General features: G+C 46.3%; 1 protein-coding gene across 5 annotated transcripts in view; it reads right to left on the minus strand.

The window, feature by feature from the left end:
- Positions 1-19,048, minus strand: part of TTC7B (tetratricopeptide repeat domain 7B) — a 311,774-nt gene that overhangs the window by 130,019 nt on the left and 162,707 nt on the right. For all 5 annotated transcript variants that reach the window (XM_073349423.2, XM_073349422.2, XM_073349421.2 and 2 more), the window contains one exon: positions 6,413-6,485. In XM_073349423.2, coding sequence (XP_073205524.1) covers positions 6,413-6,485 — 73 coding nt within the window. The remainder of the gene's footprint in view (positions 1-6,412; positions 6,486-19,048) is intronic.

A 19,048-nucleotide genomic window follows, 5' to 3' on the forward strand; every position in this document is an offset into this window, starting at 1 on the left:
CTAAGCCTTGTACAGTAGGAAACTAAATGCAGGAAAATCTCACCCACAGAGATGTTCCAAGAAGCTTCTTTGACAGACAAGACTCCTTCCCCAGTCTGGGTTCAGCAATCACTCACACCCCCGTAGTTACTGTCCTTTGTTCCAGTTTCTTTCAGGCATCTCTTTGGGCTGGAGAGGCTATCTTTTGAGCCAGCTGAAGACAAAATGGAGGGGTTTCCAGGGCCTTATATAGTCTCTCTCTCTTGTGGGTGGAAATCCCTTTGTTCTGCTGTGTAAAATCCCCTCAACAAGATGGAGTTTGCAGTCACCTGGGCAAGTCACACGTCTATGAGCGATTCAACTTTTTGCAGGCTGACGTCATTGTTTACATGTTAGTTTGAACGTTCCCAAGAAAGCACAGATGTGGATTGTCATCTCCCAAAGTCCATTGTCAGTTAAGTGTTTCTTGGATTGGGCACTTACTGAGAATAGTCCTGTCTCAAGTAGCTGACCGAATGCTTCATTGAGGCTACTTAGAATCAAACAAGTACATAGCCAATATTGATAACTTTGAATACAAAAATGATACACACATACAGACAGCATAGTCATAACCAGCAAGCTACAACCTTCCCATAGACACCCCACTTGGTCTTCTCTGTACAAGAACTGGTGCAACAATAGGACACTGGTTGCAACAATGATCTAAACGATCACAGTTTATGTCAATAACGACACACCCTCCTCCTGAATATACTGCCAGAGTCTTGGACACTGTCCATGGCGGAGGCAGTACATGTAAAATCCTTCTGTCTTCGGTCACACACCCTCCCAGTACCTTTAAGCCCTATGATGTCATTCCTGGGTGTCCTCACAAAGTTCTGGGTTCCTGGTCCCTGGGTGCCTGAAAACATACTGGGGTGCAGTATTGCTAACAGTATGCAGATAGCAACATCGGTTAAAGTGTAGGAGCCCTGGCATTTAGCCACTAATGCCGTGAGGTGGTGTGCCTCAGTTTCCCCTGCCACACAGCAGCATAGGCCTGTTATGCTTTTGCTGCTGTGCCAAACTTCCAGCCTATTTACAGGTATATGCTGAAAAACAACATGCTTGTGGGATGGTCTGGTCACCATCCCTACCATGTACAAAAGTTTTTTCCACAAATCAGGTATGTCACACATCTTTAAAGCGTTTACCATTAGTATTAACTCCTTTGTTTTGACCCATAGGTGAAGTAGCAAAAGACACAAGATTAACAGCAAATCTATGGTGGACAGGCTTTGTTCACTCAATTTAGCTTGTTTAGAGTCTATTGCATTTCCCAATGCCTTTGTGTACCATCGTAGGTGCTCTAATACAGATTATTCTGCCTCTTTGGAGAGGGCTTTCAATTCAGGCATGTGTTTGAGGCTTTGGCAGGGAAAGGGTACACTGCAATCATGCCTGCCCGTGGCCCTTCCCTCTCGAATTTCTTTCGGTTGGACCCCACCCCCTTGTGAAGCTTCCCAAATGCAAAGTGTTTCTCCCCCCAGCCTTGAAGAGACCGTGTTATCTTTTACAAGGGTAACAGGAATAACATTTTTTAATGGAGTGCTTTGGATCAGTAATTTCCCTCAGTTACCTCATTCTCTGCTCCCAACAGGTCAGCTGGGTGGACTCTCCCTCCAGGAGATCTGAACCCCATACTTCCCTTTAAACCTGATCCACAGGAGAGGGGTCTGGCATTTTAGAGACAGATTTTTTCACCCTCCTCCTAGGAAAAAGTCTCCCTATGAAAGGTGAGCAAACCCTCTGGTCTCCCCTCATCTTCCGTCTGGACTTCCCTCTAAGGGCTCCCCTCTGGGTCAGACACTCCTGTGTCCCCCAAAAGGGAAGGTGACACCGGTCCAGCTGTGGGATCACAGCTACCAGCTATGACAGACCCTTTATAAGCGAAATTCTCCCCCCCACACACACTTTCCCTCAGGTTGGGCTTGCATCCAGCTACAGAGTTCTTGGGGTCCATTCCCACCGCAGCAGTCATCAGGACCCCAACTTCCATCTCCCGGGTACATGTCTCGGTGCACCCCAGGTCAGGACCTGTCCCCTGCTGACTTGCAACTTCCTGGCAATCAGCAGCTGGGATCGCCTCCTTGTTACAAGGTTGGACATTCCCCTCCCTCAGGGAGATGATCACAGGACAGGAGCTGGCTCTATCCAGCCCCTCCCGCAGGGACTTGCCTTTAGCCCCAGGGCTACAGGAACTGCTTTCTACCGCTCCTTCCCCCAAAGCTGCATTTTCCACTGTTACAGAGGAATTAGAGAGACACTCTCTTATTTCCCCAGCAGAACATGTGGCTTCACCCTCCCCTCTGCAGCTTTCAGTGCAAGATTCCTTCTTGCTGCTATCTAACCCTGGGACAGATTCTGCCACATCAAAGAAATAATTCCCCAGTAGAAACGGTGCAGAATTGTGTGCCACTGTTGCAACAGTCAGCTCAGCCTGCAAATCACCATTTTCCATGTGTACCTTAGCTAAAGGTGCAAGGACTTTGTAACCTCCCACCAGTCCTAATTCTGCCATTTTCCTTGGCAACAAATCCTTCTCATGGATCAGGTTCCTCCTGATCACAGAAATTTCTGCACCCGTGTCCCTCCATCCTTGGAATACTTCGACATTAAGTTTAACAGCATGCATATGCTCACTGTTTGGTTGTGCAGAAGGAACCTTTACAAATCCTGTGTGGAAAGAGGCATTAGCCTGGGATACCCCTGTACCCTGAGAAACAGCAGCTTCATGTGTTACTTGCTGCCTGTTCCAACTCAGCCAAGGACATTTATTCCTCAGGTGCTCAGTGGACTTACCATAGCACCTCTTGGGCTCCTCTGTTTGTACAGGAGATTTGGGATGAGTAACAGGGGAATGGGGAGGTGAACGCCCACCCTCCTTTTTCCTAGGGGTAAAAAGGTGATTCTGCTTTCCACCAACCCTGTACTCCTCTGCCAGTGGTTTATGTTTAATTGCAGCTTGTGACTGCTTAAAAGAGTCTGCAAACTCAGCCAATCCACCCACTGCAGCTACCTTTTTGTCCCACAAATACTGTTTTACATCATCACTGCATATATTCAGGAATTGTTCCTTAGTAACTAATCACACATTCCTTCAAAGCTTGTAATGCCTTTTCCCCTCACCCACTTATCTAACAAATCTCTCATTTCATTTACATAAGCCACATTACTCAATCCAGATCCCCTCTTAAGACTCCTGAATTTAACCCTGTAGGTTTCAGGTGTTATCTGAAACTGTTTCAAAACCAGTTCCTTAAATTACCATAGTTTGAAGCATCATCAATAGGCATCTTGTTGAATATGTCCAGAGCTCTTCCAGTCAATTTTGCCATTAACATAGTCATTTTTTGATCATCAGGAATTGCATGGAGGGTAGACAGTCTCTCAGGTGATGAAATATTTGGCAGTACCACTGGATTCATCATACTGAGGAGAGTCACTCCCATTTGTAGATTTTTGGAGAAGTGGAGCCAGCTGCTGAAGGGTTTTGTCTCTTCCACTCCATAACAGTCAGTTCATGCTTCTGGGCCTCAATCTGGGCCTGTATTTCTCTGTCTTTTAACTCCAGGGCTAGCCTCTGGGTATCCATGGCTCTTTTGTGAGCAGCTTCCTCCTTCTCTGAGCCTCAATTGAAACTCATGGTCCTTTGCCTTCTCTTCTGCTTCCAGTCTGGCAAGCTCTAGTTTTGTAGCTGCCTCACTGATAGTAATTTTCCTGCTTTCTTGTGCCTATTTCCCTCACCCAAAATAAACAAACAGAAAATAACAAACCAGTAACCACTTTGTCTGTTCTCAAGCCACCACACCCAAAACTCACTTAAAATCACTACCAGTGTTTCAAAGCAATCAGCTGTGCACAGATCCTGCCAACTATGCCACTGTGATGGGCTGGGTCACAGACACCCCCTTGGGACTGCCACCTGATGTGCTGAGACTACCTCTGAGCCCGTTTTCCACGGCAGCTTGGGACTTCAGTACTCTGTCTTGTTGAGCCAGACATGCTAGCCTGCTGCAAACACAGACCCAGGTCTGAACCATGTCCCCCAAAAGCCGCAGGCTTAACTGAAAACAGCTTAAGAAGTGCTCCTCTCTCCAACACCCAGATACCCAGTTCCCAATGGGGTCCAAACCCCAAATAAATCCTTTTTACTCTGTATAAAGCTTATACAGGGTAAACTCATAAATTGTTCGCCCTCTATAACACTGATAGAGAGGTATGCACAGCTGTTTGCTCCCCAGGAATTAATTACCTGCTCTGGGTCAATTAATAAGCAAAAAGTGATTTCATTAAGCATAAAAAGTAGGATTTAAGTGGTTCCAAGTAATAACAGACAGAACAAAGTAAATTACCAAGCAAAATAAAACAAAACCACGCAAGCCTAAGCCTAGTACAGTAGGAAATTAAATGCAGGAAAATCTCACCCACAGAGATGTTCCAAGAAGCTTCTTTGACAGACAAGACTCCTTCCCCAGTCTGGGTTCAGCAATCACTCACACCCCCGTAGTTACTGTCCTTTGTTCCAGTTTCTTTCAGGCATCTCTTTGGGCTGGAGAGGCTATCTTTTGAGCCAGCTGAAGACAAAATGGAGGGGTTTCCAGGGCCTTATATAGTCTCTCTCTCTTGTGGGTGGAAATCCCTTTGTTCTGCTGTGTAAAATCCCCTCAACAAGATGGAGTTTGCAGTCACCTGGGCAAGTCACACGTCTATGAACGATTCAACTTTTTGCAGGCTGACGCCATTGTTTACATGTTAGTTTGAACGTTCCCAAGAAAGCACAGATGTGGATTGTCATCTCCCAAAGTCCATTGTCAGTTAAGTGTTTCTTGGACTGGGCACTTACTGAGAATAGTCCTTTCTCAAGTAGCTGACCGAATGCTTCATTGAGGCTACTTAGAATCAAACAAGTACATAGCCAATTTTGATAACTTTGAATACAAAAATGATACACACATACAGACAGCATAATCATAACCAGCAAACTTCAACCTTCCCATAGACACTCCACTTGGCCTCCTCTGTACTGGTGAAACAATAGGATCCTGGTTGCAACAATGATCTATACGGTCACAGTTTATGTCAATAATGTCACACTGGTATCTGCACAACTCGTCCTGTAAGTTTGCTACTTGTTCTACAAGCTAGTTGTGTTCCTCCCTTATTTCCTCATAGCTTTTATTTTTCTCCAAAAACGCCTCATCGGATTGCATTGCATATACCTTGTATATCTTCTTTTCTTCTCCAGCCTATTTTTTCATTTCCTAATTTGTGGATCTGGATCTTTAGGTCCTTTAACTTCCCGATCCAAGCCTCCAATGTCCAACAATAAGCCCTTAAACAACATAGTTTTTTTCTTTTCTTTTTTTCCATATTTTATCCAGCCCTATTTGTTGGAGTTCCTTTTCCAGCTGATTCTAGTCTCTCCCTACTACATTTCTGGGGAGTAAGAGCCAGTATACAGTAACCTGCTACTGAAACCTGTGATATCATAAGACAGTCCATTCTTCTCTAATGTGATATGCTTCAATATTTTTGCTGTTTATTAGAAATGAAAAGTAGCCAACTGGAGTATGTAAACTACTCTGCTCAAATCTAGCTCCTAAAATAAACTTGACACAGGAAAAAGCCTACAATGACATATACAAAGCAGCTATATATTACCCAAATTAATGCAACAAAAGATACAATTCTAGCTCCTTTAAATGTAACAGCTGTACAAGGACAAAATTCAGGTTGTATTTTAAGAACACAACTTAGCTCCCACCTCTTTCTGTAGCTTTAAAAGATTTTTCTTTTCTTTTTAAACAAGATATTCGTAGTACTGTTTAAAACAAGCAAACCATCCACAAGTATTCAGAGAACATGCACTTTTACATGGCCATGAGGTACAACAATTTGATTCCTAGTCCCCTACTTCTGACCCTCAGGGCTGGGTATGCTGTGGCAGAATACTGGATTAAAGGGCAACACGGATAGACTCTAAGAGAAATGCTCCCTGTATTGATGTTAGCCACAGTACAGCGCTTGTAGGGAAAGAGCAGAAACCATCTATTCATTAAATGAGGAAGTGGAAGTAAGCATGTCTAGGTTCAGAATTCAATACTCCGAGGACAGATATAAATCATACAACAGATAATCAGGATTTATAACAAGTGCAGACAGAAAGAGTAATTGAATCCTTAGGATAATAAAATATTCCATTGTTAAAAATGGCTGATGCTCCTTAATGGTATATTATACATTGGTGAACACAGCTTGCACCAGGCTATGAAAACACAAGAATTCTTTTGTTTGCTGTTTACCATTGCTGTGTCCATTTACACAGGTCAGAATTTCTATCTTCATATCACAATCTGGAGTTTTAATATATTTGTCAAGTAGAACTAACCTGTCTAGATATGGCAAGCTGCAGTGCCAGGTAAAATGCTGCGAGATGATCTGTTGGAGACAAACTGTGGGCCCTGAAAAAAATTTAAATACAGTTAGTCTATTAAGATGTGTTAACTACTACAGATTCAGATCTCTTTTTGACTTGTCATTGATTCGTATTTTGACATAGGAGGATGTGCCAGTCTTCTGTCCCTCCCACGCTGGATTGGTTATATAGTCATTGCTCATAGCAACTTTGGGTTAAACAGAAACACCTTTTGGTTTTGCATAAAGTCCTTTTAGTGCAAGCAAACTATGTACCTTCAGTGTACTCTTAGAAGTGGATGAAGTGAAAAGTAAGAATTCTCATTGATGAAGTCTAATCCCAGGTCCATACCAGAGACACCTATGGAAGAGTTATTTGCACTAAGAACTCAATTTCTCACAATTAACTATGGGGATCTTATTTTACATTTAAAATTTGATGCGCTTTAAAGTCACAATGAGCAGAAAGATTCCAGCTGCATGACAGGCACCCGAGCCATCCCACTGATGCAGGGCAGAATGCTGCTGAAGGCCAGACCTCAAGGAAAGGGAATGTACAGTGGAGTGAATCTTACTGTTGCACACCCTCCAGTGAGTGTTGCAGAATCCAAAAGTCTGATCACACTCTCAACAACCCAGTATTCTATACCTCCCTGGGGACCAGGCAGATGAGTCAGCCATGTCCCACTCCAGGCACTCAAGAAAAACGTAGGAGGGTACCCTGCTTCACTGCTGTTCAGGGACTTTCCAGTCATCCCTTTCCCTCCATAGCACAGGGCAGGATAAGACCAGCTTCAAAAAGACCCCATGTTTAAAAGGAGAGAAGAAATAGAAAACAATATTTCTTTTAAAAACAAACATTACTGCAGCACACAAAAAAGAAAGTAGGGGACCAATACCACCAGCACTTTAGGATTAGAGACATAGTTAATGAAAAAATCACTCTTCTGTCTGAAACATTTTTACCTATATTTATCATAAGTAACACCACAGGTTACTACAACAAAGAAATTAGAGGAAAAACATACTTCTCTCCATTTTTTCAAGTTGTTTACTTTGTGCATTTGACAGAATTTTGTGTATAGACCATTTTGCTCCTTCTCTTGTAGAGTCAGTTTCCACTGCAGTTTGTGTGTTTGGGATTTTTTTTAAACATAGTAACAAAAGAGAAAAAGGATGCTAAAAATAAGTGGATGTAAAAACACAAATACTGTCTGGTGAAAACTAAGGCAGTAGGGGTAGAACCTAACACAACTTCTAAACTTTGCTTTTAAAATAGACTACATTTCAAATTGATGGCGTTCTCTAACAAAGGTTATATTACAAATAGGACATAAAATAAAGAAGCCAAGAAAATCTGGTCAGAATTCTTTTTTCAGAGAAAAAACATTGCTATCCCTTATGATCATGAAGGGAACCTTCTACACATGACTTGATGCAGAGCTGTCTTCCTGAATGTGCAGAAAGACAGTTCCAGTGGCTTGGTGGCTTCCCATAACATGTCCAAGTCGCTGCACAATGAAATTCTAGCAACCAGAGGAATGGGAGAGCGCTTCAGATTTACTACCAGATGCATACTACTCAGAGTGACATATGAGAGATGGAGACCATTAACAGGGTCATAGGACATTTCTCATTTCACTCACATTTTAAGGAGAAAAAAAATAAAAAACCCACATAGATTGAATGGCTCAGTGAATAAGTAATGAGGTACAGAGATATTCACTTGTAGGTGTAGGTGTAGTTTGGGGAGAAAGGAATGCATCACACCCCCCCCCCAACAAAGGCAATACATGGGGTAAGGGGCACACAGGGACATGTGCCACTGCCCCCCACCCCCGATTTCTGAGAGTGCTGAGCAGCCCTTGCAGGGCCTGCGGGGAGCGGGAGGAGGAGATGTCTGTCCTCCTCACACTGTGCCTCCCCCTCAGCATGTTTGTTGCTTGCTTGGCCCCTCTCACCAGCAGCCAGTCCTGGGTGGGGAGGAGAGGCGGTAGTACAGGGCCGCTTCTCCTGCTGGGTGAGGGTGGCTGCTCTCAGTCACTGCCTCTGTGCAATGTGGCGACTGCCTGCAAGAGTCCAGCTGGGGAGGGCAGTAGCAGCCTGTGGGGTGGAAAGAGCACAGCTGCCTTGGGCTGGATGTAGGGTCACTGGGGAAGGCACAGGGAGCTGGTTCCCTGTCCTTCGTGACAGCTAGGGGCAATGCCCGCCTACCTCCTCCCACTGAGGTGTCTGTGAGGGTACAGGAGCTCTGGCCGGGGCGGGAGAGGGAGACGTTGTTTCTGTGAGTTTTTCCACCTCCTTTTCCCCTAGGCTAGGGTCGGCCTCAGCCCAGAGGCACATTCTCCTTGCTCCTGCGTCCCCAGTCCCCCAGGAGCTGGCAGGATTGGCTGCTTTGGCCCAGGGGGCTGGAAGGTTCTTGTACGCAGAGGCAATGTGTGTGTGTTGGGGGGGGGGTGTCACATGGCCCCCCCATCTTTAAATTGTGCACCCCCACTATCAGCAGGTACAGGTTGTCTCTGCCCCCAAACTGTAAGCCTTAGGCAGGCATGGAATTTGCCTTCTCTGTGCATGGCCCTGTTAGCCTTATTAGAGCTTCCCCACGAACATAAAAGTCAAACACAAGGAGTAAAGGTCTCAAGTTGCAGTGGGGGAGGTTTAGGTTGGATATTAGGAAAAACTTTTTCACTAGGAGGGTGGTGAAACACTGGAATGCGTTACCTAGGGAGGTGGTAGAATCTCCTTCCTTAGAAGTTTTCAAGGTCAGGCTTGACAAAGCCCTGGCTGGGATGATTTAATTGGGGATTGGTCCTGCTTTTGAGCAGGGGGTTGGACTAGATGACCTCCTGAGGTCCCTTCCAACCCTGATATTCTATGATTCTATGAAACTACACCTATGCTTGTACATTATTGGTTCAAAAATTCAGCTCTAGCTAGCAGTGACTTAAAACTGTTACCATCTGTACCATCTGTTCAGTGACTTATGTGAAATGATTATATCTGTACTACAGCAAACACTCCAGAAATCATCTAAACAAGTACTGTTTGCACAAACATGATCTTTGTGAAAAAAACTTGTGGACCGGCACCTAAAATGCCACAACCAGCATTACAACTGGCTGCCTTGAACCTTGGTAGAGGTAAAGGTCATTGCATATGTAACTACCCTCCTTTTTGAAAGGTTAGAGGTAAGAATCTGCCACAGCAGTATGGTGAAGCCTGCACAGTTGCTACCCTAATAACCTGTATTGTTGGTGAACCAAGTATTTCAGCTTCTACCGTTCCTGAAGACCAAATTTATTTTCAAGAAGTGGGATGGAGTAAAATGTACAGACACTCTGGAAAAAGCGCAAATGAGCATTCCTAGAAGTGACAATTTTTAAATGGTGTTGGCTGCCTCAGTCACGAAAGCAACTGATCTAGCAAGGTTATTAACCACAGTGACACACATTTCCAGCAGGGCTATATGAATCTCTGCTGATGAATGTCAGCTCTAAGTGACACTTCACGCTACCAGAAAAGTCAATACCAAACTTTCTAAAATTACTTTCTTCCTTCTCTTTGAAGCAAATTATAATGCTGATAAGGTCCAGCAACTCCAACCACTGTAAAGGTCAATCCATTTTATACAAGAATTCACATGTATGTTTGAGCCAGTCATATCTGCAGTGTTACCATATCATGGTCGCAATACTGAAAGTGTTTCTTTAAAGTCTACTTTAACTGTTCACTGTCATTTTGAAATCCTATCCCTCATGTTTTCACTAACAACTCCAAAGATACTTCAATTTAAAACTTTGGTACAAATTAATAATAAGAAATACCAATTGATAGAATGAACATATCCTTTCGATTTCAAGTAAACTGAAATTGTGCATTCTGACTGCTAAATACAGAACACCCCAGTGTATGTTTTAAGTATGAACTGGTAATACAGAAATACAAAATATACAGCTTTTAAGGAAGGAAAAGAAGCAGGTGTAATCAACATTTTCCAAGGCACCCCATGTGTAGTTTATATGACTATTTAGCACAAGAATTTCAAAGCTTCAAATCACTACAAAAATTAAAATTCCATCCATATTCTACAGCTAAAGGGCATCTGTAAGAGGTCAGTGAACAGACACCAGATATGGTTTCAAATATCAGCTGACATTACTCACTGCTAACAAGTCTTAGAAACAGTACAATTAAGACGCCATCAGGAATCTTGTTAGCTGCTGTAAGAAAAGAAGCTGCAAAGCTTCTCATGAAGTCTGAATTCATATGTTATTGCAGAGAAAGAATTCTAGTAAACCCCCCATTTACTATTCAGTATTTTTCACAGGGTTTCAGCCCAAACATTTACAGTACCTCCTTTTCTAGGACAAATACTATAAGAATAACAAATATCAAACGGTATGTCTCTGCTTTATCAAGGCACATAACATTTCCATTAGGAAGTTCACATTTTATTAATTTACAACTGCAGTAAAATACAAATCAAGGGAGCCACCAAGGTTTGGTACACATTGCAGACTTTAATCCTTGGGGAAATGGCAATTTACCACATGGATCACTCGCAGAGACTTGTTTCCTAAGGGCTTTTGGATCTCCATGGCAAGTTGTAAGATGAGGAAGAGGTACTTGCAGCTAGGTAGTGGGCAGGGAAGGACTGGCTTCAGTCAAGAGTCTCAATCTGCCCCTGGCTTTTGGAAGGCAACCACAGAGGCAGGCAAGTCATGTTAGGAATTCAAGTCAGGGATGAAATGGCATACAAGCCACTAGCAGTTGAGTATATGGAGTCAGGCTGACAGCAGAGCAAGGCAAGGGGATACAGGGAGGTAAGTTAGTTGGTGGTAGTTGATGTTGGTCCTGCTTTGAACAGGGGGTTGAACTAGATGACCTCCTGAGGTTTCTTCCAACCCTAATCTTCTATGATTCTATGAAATAGAGGTGGTCAAGTTTTAGAACTTTGCGGAGGTGGAACCCAGGGAGGGACCAGGAAGTGGAAAGTGCACATTGGGAATGGGTGACAGGAGAAATGATGTACTAAAAAAAGGTTGAAGAAGCTCAATCTATTTAAGAAAGAGAAGGTTACTCGGTGACTTGATCACAGTCTGTAAGAACCTACATGGGGAAGAGGAGATTACTCACCTGTAACTTAAGGTTCTTTGAGATGTGTGGTCCTCTGTATTCCACCGAGGGTTACGCATGTGCACCGTGTGCCTGAGTGAGAGAATTTAAAAGTAGCGTCCACTGGTCTGAGCATGCACTCTGACTCGCCTCGGGCTTCCATGTGAGGTAATAAAGGGCAGGGCAGACTGACTGCATCTCTGAAGATGGCACTGGAAACGGAGTCTCTGGTAATTAGATAATGAGCTGCAAAGGTATGCGCACGTGCCCAGGTTGCCAATCTACAGATTTCGCAGATAGGGACATTGTTGAGGAAGAAAACGGAGGAGGAAACCAACCTCGTGGAGTGAGTTCGAATACTGAATGGAGGTGTTCTATTGCGAACCTAACAGCATTGTTTAATATAGTTCGAGACTCATCTGGAGAGTCTCTGGCCAATATCACTGAACCCGTAGATCTCTCTTGCTGAGGTGATCGCCACCAGGAAGCCTGTCTTCATCGACAGGTATATGAGCGAACAAGTGGCAATGGGTTCAAAGGGACGTCTAGTCAGGCTTTTTAGCATGAGGTTTAGGTCCCATTTTGGGATTGGATGTCTGGGTTTGGGAAAAAGGTTTAATATTCCTGCGAAGAATCATTTTGTGGTTGGATGTGAGAGCACGGACTATCCCTCTTCTTGTTGATGGAATGTCACTATAGCTTCTAGGTGAAGTTTGAGTGAACTGAGTAATAGCCCAGATATATTTTATTTATTTATTTATTTTGAGAGAACTAGTACATAGTTCTGGGCCATTGGGAGAATAGTGGATGTCAGGGAGATTTGTTGGGAATTACACCAAACCTGGACCACTTTTGCAGGGAAGTAGTGGAGTGGATTTTCTACTGCACAGTAACCTTTCCTGTACCTTCTCAGAGGCACGTTGCCAGTTGTTTCAGATAAGGGTACCAAGTATGTCTCAGTCATGTAGGAGGAATCAGCATGACATTTGCTCTCCCTCTTTTTATCTTTAACTGGTCTTTCAACAGTAGGGAACAGGGGAAAGGCATAGAGAAGGTCCCTGTTCCACCACAGAAGGAGAGCGTCGCCCAAGGAGTGTTGCCCTGTACCTAGCCTGGAGCAGCAGCATGGACATTTCTTGTTCAGGTAAGTGGCGAACAGGTCTGTGGTCAGTGGCGAACAGGTCTGTGGTCAGTGTCCCCCACGGCCTGAGTAGGTCGTGAAGCACTGCTTGGTTAATCTCCCACTTGCGGTCATGTGGGAATTTGTGACTCAGACTGTCCGCTATCAAGTTTTGTACTCCAGGAAGGTAGGTTGCTGATAATGTGATGTTGCGGGAAATTCACCAGTTCCACAACTTTAGTGCTTCTGTGCAGAGGAAGAGTGACTCTGCCGATTTATGTAGTACATACATGGTATGTTGTCTGTTGAAACACTTGTGTTTCCTTGATCAGTGGGAGAAAATGGACGCAGGCATTCCTGATCGCCCTGAGGAGGTTGATGTGAAGGGACATTTCCGTGGATGACTATTTGCCTTGTGTTGTAAAGTTTAAATGTGCACCCCATCCTATGAGGGATGTGTCGGTGGTGAGAAGTAATGACAAGGAATTTTGCGAAAAGGGGGATCCCCTTGCAAACACTGGCTGGATTTTTCCACCAGTCCAGGGAATTTTTGACCTTGGTTTGTAGTGACAGAGGTTTGTCTAATCTGTCTCTGTTGAACCATATCTGGAGGCACTGCAAATGAAGTCTGGCATGAGGTATCACTGCTGTGCCTGCCGCCATATCCCCCAGGATTTAGAGGCAGTGTCTTGCTGATATTTGAGGGCAGTTTTGTAGTGTCTCTTTGAGTGTGGTCAAGGTGCGGAACCTGTACTGAGGCAGAGCGCTCTGGCCTGTAATTCCTATGAATTCTAAGTGCTGTACAGGGGTGAAGGTTGATTTTTGGATGTTGATCTGTAGACCCAGTTCCGAGAATAAGTCTACTGCAGTTTTGGTAACCCAGCAGGCCTTGTTGAAGGAGTGGCCTCATAGGAAATAATCATCCAGGTAGGGGTAAATCATGATCCCCTGTGAGCATAGGTAAGGTGCCACTATAGAGAGGAGCTTGGAAAATACTCTCTGAGCTGATGAGAAGCCAAAGGGGAGTACTTTGTATTGAGAGTGGTCCTGGCCCAGGGTAAATCTGAGAAATCGTCTGTGTGAAGGTAGGATAGATATGTGGAAATAGGCAATCTGCAGGTTAAGCACCGAAAGCCAATCTCCCCGTTCCACAGATGAAATAATCGCTGCTAGTGTGACCATCCTGAATTTCTGAGCTTTGACAAATTTGTTCAGAGCCATAAGGTTCAGCACGGGTCTCCAACCTCCCTTCTTCTTGGGTATCAGGAAATAATGAGACTAAAAACATTTGCCCCCTAGCAGATGTTGAGGTACTGGGTCTACGGCTCCTACCCAGAAGAGATCTATTTCTTGTTGTAGTAAACTCTCATGAGAAGGGTTCCTGAAGAGGGATGGGGGAAGGGTGTTTGGGGAGGGCGGTAAAGTGAATGGAGTACACATTGCAGATGACTTCCAGGACCCATCGGTCTTAATGTTATCCATTCCCAGGTGCTGTGGAATGGGGCAAGCTGGTAACCAAATGGTTGCGATGGATTGGTCAGCTGGAGGAGTTGAGGAGATTGGTCAGTCGACCCCTCGACCAACACATCAAAACTGATGTTTTGAGGTAGATGGTTGCGACATGAAAGGCAGCAGGACTGATGGCTTATGTATGAAGAATCTCGATTTCGTTCTCTGAGGCTTCTAGAAACGCTGGGTTGGGAACTGTGAAGTACGGTATTTATGTTGAGGTTGCTGACTAAACTTTCTCTTTTGTCTGGAAGTACAGATCCCTAATAAGCAGAGAGTAGCCCTGGAATCTTTAATGGTCCAGAAGGATGAGTCAGTCTTTTTAGCAAACAATTTGGTGCCTTCGAAGGGAAGGTCTTCTACAGTTATCTGCACTTCCTTAGGGAAGCCAGATAGGTGTAACCAAAAGGCTCATTGCATAAGCAGTGCAGTGGAGATGGACTGGGCCGCTGTGTCAGCTGCATCGAGTGCTGACTGGAGCGCTGTTTTGGTCACTAGTTTTCCCTCATGGATAATAGCCCAGAACTGGTCATGGTATGACTCTGCGAGCTGATCAATAAAAGTGTTGAGCTTTGTATAATTGACATAGTCATATTTTGCTGTTAATGTTTGATAATTTGCAATTCTAAATTGCAGTGTGGCTGAGGAGCTCCCAAAGAGCTTCAGGTGTTTCCAATCCATATCATAGGGGATCTCATTTGGTGCTGGTGGCCATGGGAATTTACTGCATCCACAACAATAGAATTAAGGGGAGGGGGAGAAAAAGGAATTCCGTCTGCCTAGCTGGGATGTAATATTTTTTAATTAGACCATTTGTAAGTAGGCATCACCGATGCTGGGGTTTGCCATAACTTGGATGGGTCCAGAAGGGCCTCCTTGATGGGGAAGACTATTCTGAAGAATGAGAACGAGTGTAAGATGTCAAGGAGTTTGTGATGGGTGTCTTTTACCTCCTCCAGGTGTATCTGTAGGGTGTCTGCTACCCTCTTAGCCAAATGCTGGAAAAGCCAGAAATTGTCAGGTAAGGAAGGTGGAGGGGGCATCACTCCCATGCCTGAAGAGGAGGAAGAGATGTTGATTCTCAGTGTAACTTCCTCCTCGAATCCACCCTCCTGTTCCTCCAAAGATCTCCTCTGGAGGTTCGGCAGTTCTGGATGCTGTGGCCAAGGGAGAATGTCTCAGGGACTTCATGGTGAGTCAAGCTGGAAGCCCAAGAGGTGTGAGGTCTATATGTTACCCAGGGATCCCAGTGGGCCACTGGGGTGGTGGGATAGATCCCCATGGTGGTATCAATGGCTGGCTGTATCATGGTGGTGGAGGATCAGGCTGAGGGTATGATTGAGGAGCCCCTTGATAACAGGCACCATAGGGAGCATGAGAGGAGTGGTGAGAGATGACCTCCTCTGGCTCACTGTCTAAGTCACCACTAGAAAATGAAATTGCATGGCAAGGCACCGGAGACTCCCGTGACTGGAGACGACTCGGTAGCAGAGCCCTAGTGCCGAGAAGGGAAGACTCTGGTATATCAGATACCTTGAGTTCTCTTGAGTGCAACAACTTCTGTTGCGCCGACCAACCCAGTGCCAATGCCAGTACAGAGGGAGTCTTGGATTTTGCCTGTACCGAGCACTCCGGTCCTGCGTGGCTCACAGTTGACGGTGCCAAAAATAAAGCTCGAACCAACAGCATCTTCTTAACACTGCGCTCCCTGCTCCTGTCCTTATCCACTGGTACCATTTGCTCGATCCCTGTGCCCACCAGGTTTTTAGGCACAACATGGTACCTGCCATTCCAGACCCTCATGAGGTATATTTATTGTGCTTGGACTGTCTCAGGACTGACGATACTAAGCATGCTGGCAATCTTTTTCTGCTAGCTCAGGGCTCATTCTGGGGACTCACAGCTCTTTTTTAAGACGCTTTACAAGAGAGGTTCGAGGCTGTTTCTTCGTTTCATAGTCCCTGAATGTTGAGGGCTGTGGGGAAGATTTGTGCCTTCTCAGTGATTCTTGGCACAGATCTGGGAAGGCTGAAGGGCTGCCTGCATCAGGATGATTTTCCGTCTCAGTTCCTGTCACGGGGGCAAGTGCACCCCGTCTCTCTTTGGGGCAAGGGTGTTGTAGCCCCGTGGTTAAGTCCGCCTGACCGTCCTTATCCTCAGGGCAGTATTGCCTAATGGCCAAAGTTTATCCAGTCACCCTTCCTCACAGGGCTAGGTGGACTGGTGGCCAAAGTCAATATGTGTGCCCTTTCCCTAGGGGCAGTAGGGCCTCACAACGCAAGTCAACAAGGCTGCCCTTTCCCTCAGGGCAGAATAGTCCAGTGGCCAGAGTCAACCTGCGTGCCCTCCTCCACAGGGTGTGCGGCCTCGTGGCCAGAGTCAATAAAGCTGTCCTCCTTCGCATGGCTGAGAGATGTCGTGACCAGCTCAGGAAGTGGGCCACCACCTAGGGGTTGGTGGCGGCCAGGGTAAGGGGACCTGGGCTCTCTGTACTCCACCGGATCCCAGGCCAAAGTCCTGGCAGTGACAAGTGCAGAGATCTGATTGAAGAGTCAGCAGGGATCTGACCGAAACTCGCTGACACTACCAAGCACAATAGCTAGTGCCCCCGGGCTACTTTCTACCCTGTCTCCTGATACAGTGGTCCAGGTGTCTTCAGGGTCTCTGGGTTCCTTGGCCTATGCAGCTCCCAACAGCTCCGACCTCCCTTTGGCGTCAGCACGTACCTGGGACTCCTCCTGTGTCTCAGCACCTTGGGCTTCCGGGGACTGGGGCTTCCAGGCTGGAGCCTGCAAGGTCCGTCATTCCTCCTCAGCAGTCAGCCCAGACTGAGCTGAGTTGCTTCCTTTTACACTGGTGTTCCAGTTGGAGCCTGGCCAGCAGTGCTGGAAGTTTTTCTGTTAGCAGTATCCGTAGGGAAGCGCCCCTAGCGACCCCTGGAGAGGCGCTGCTATGGCGCGGTATAAGGGGCGCTGTGCGCTCCCCCCACCCTCAGTTCCTTCTTGCCAGACAACTCTGACAGAGGGGGAGAAGGGTGGGATGTGGAATAGACATGAGCAACACATCTCGAAGAACACCAGTTACTGAAAAGGTAACTGTCTTTCTTCTTTGAGTGATTGCTCATGTGCATTCCACAATAGGTGATTCCAAGCTATATCTGCTGGAGGTGGGTAGGAGTTCACAGACATTCGGGACAGAGCACTGCCCTGAGGAACCCAGCATCCTCCCTTGTTTGGGAGACGATAGCATAATGTGAGGTGAACATGTGGACTGATGACCATGTGGCAGCCCTACAAATGTCCTGAATAGGGATGTGACCCAGAAAGGCAGCCGATGAGGCTTGCACCCTTGTCGAGTGCGCCCTCACAATTGGCGGCGGGAGAACTCCCGCCGGGTCGTAACAAGTCCGGATACATGAAGTGATCCAGTTGGAGAGCCGCTGGGTGGAGATCGGCCGACCTTTCATGCGTTCAGCCATGGCAATGAACAGTTGCAAAGACTTCCTGAACGATTTTGTATGTTCCAGGTAAAAGGCCAGAGCCCATCTCACATCTAGCATGTGGAGGCGGCGCTCCTCACCAGACGTCTGGGGCTTGGGACAGAGGACCAGCAAGAAAATGTCCCAGCCCATACGATAGGCAGAGACCACCTTAGGGAGGAACAAAGGGTGTGGGCGGAGCTGGACCTTATTCTTATGGAAAACTGTGCATGGGGGTTCAGAGGTCAGGGCCCGAAGCTCCAAGACCCTCCTAGCAGAGATAATTGTCACAAGAAAGGCCACTTTCCATGAGAGGTAGGACTAGGAGCATGTAGCCAACGGCTCAAATGGAGGTCCTGTTAGCCTGGCCAGCACCAAGTTCAGGTCCCACTGGGGGTCTAATATAAGGAAAAAGGCGATCCAAGCCTTAAGGAATCGACTGGTCATGGCACGAGAGAATATCGTGTGACTCTGAACTGGTGGGTGGAGGGCCGATATGCTGTCAGACGCACTTTGATGGATGAGGGTGCTAGGCCCTGGGCTCTACGATGAAGGTGGTAATCCAGGATAAGCTGGAGCGGGTAAGCCACTGACGAGACGCCCCAATCAGCAGCCCACCGGGAAAACCAAGACCATTTTGCCAGGTAGGTCTGATGCGTGGAGGGCCTCCTGCTCTCCAGGAGAACACGCTGGACTCCCTCTGAGCACGCCCTCTCATCTTGGCCTAACCATTGAGCAACCACGCCATGAGGTGGAGGGCTGCTAGGTTGGGGTGAAGGAGGTGACCTTGGTCCTGAGAGAGAAGGTCCAGGCGGATTGGCAATGGTCACAAGGGGATGGGGAGCGATTGCCAGGCTTGTGAGAGTCCCGTACCAGTGCTGTCTGGGCCACGCTGGGGTGATCCGAAGGATGCAAGCCCTGTCCATCTTGATCTTTTCCAGGACCTTGCCGATCAGTGGAATCGGGGGAAAAGCATATAAAAGCTGACCCGACCAGGACGGAAACTGCGCCCGTGCCCAGTCCTCCCCTGGAGCAGAAACAAGGACACCAGCAGTTCTGCCTGGTCGCGAAGAGGTCCACTTGGGGAGTGCCCCATGTTTGGAAAATCCTCTGCACTACCTTTGGGTGCAGCTGTTGGAAACCCCAGGGCATGGAAGGCCATAAGGGTCGAGGAGGTCTCCCTGCTGAAAGCCTAAGGGCTTCTTCTCAACCCCCCTTAATAGAATTAAGGCCTGGCTGGTTTGAGTAAGCTCTTTTGCTTTTAAAACAATGTTGCAGCCGCAGATAATGCCTTATAGTGTAAGGTTTGCTGACGCCAAGTTAAAGATAATAGGAGATAGCTACAAGGACAGACAGAATGTGCTGGTTGTTTAAGTTGCTAGGAATGC

Source organism: Lepidochelys kempii, chromosome 6 (assembly GCF_965140285.1).
Source record: "Lepidochelys kempii isolate rLepKem1 chromosome 6, rLepKem1.hap1, whole genome shotgun sequence".
NCBI classification, from domain to species: Eukaryota; Metazoa; Chordata; order Testudines; family Cheloniidae; genus Lepidochelys; species Lepidochelys kempii.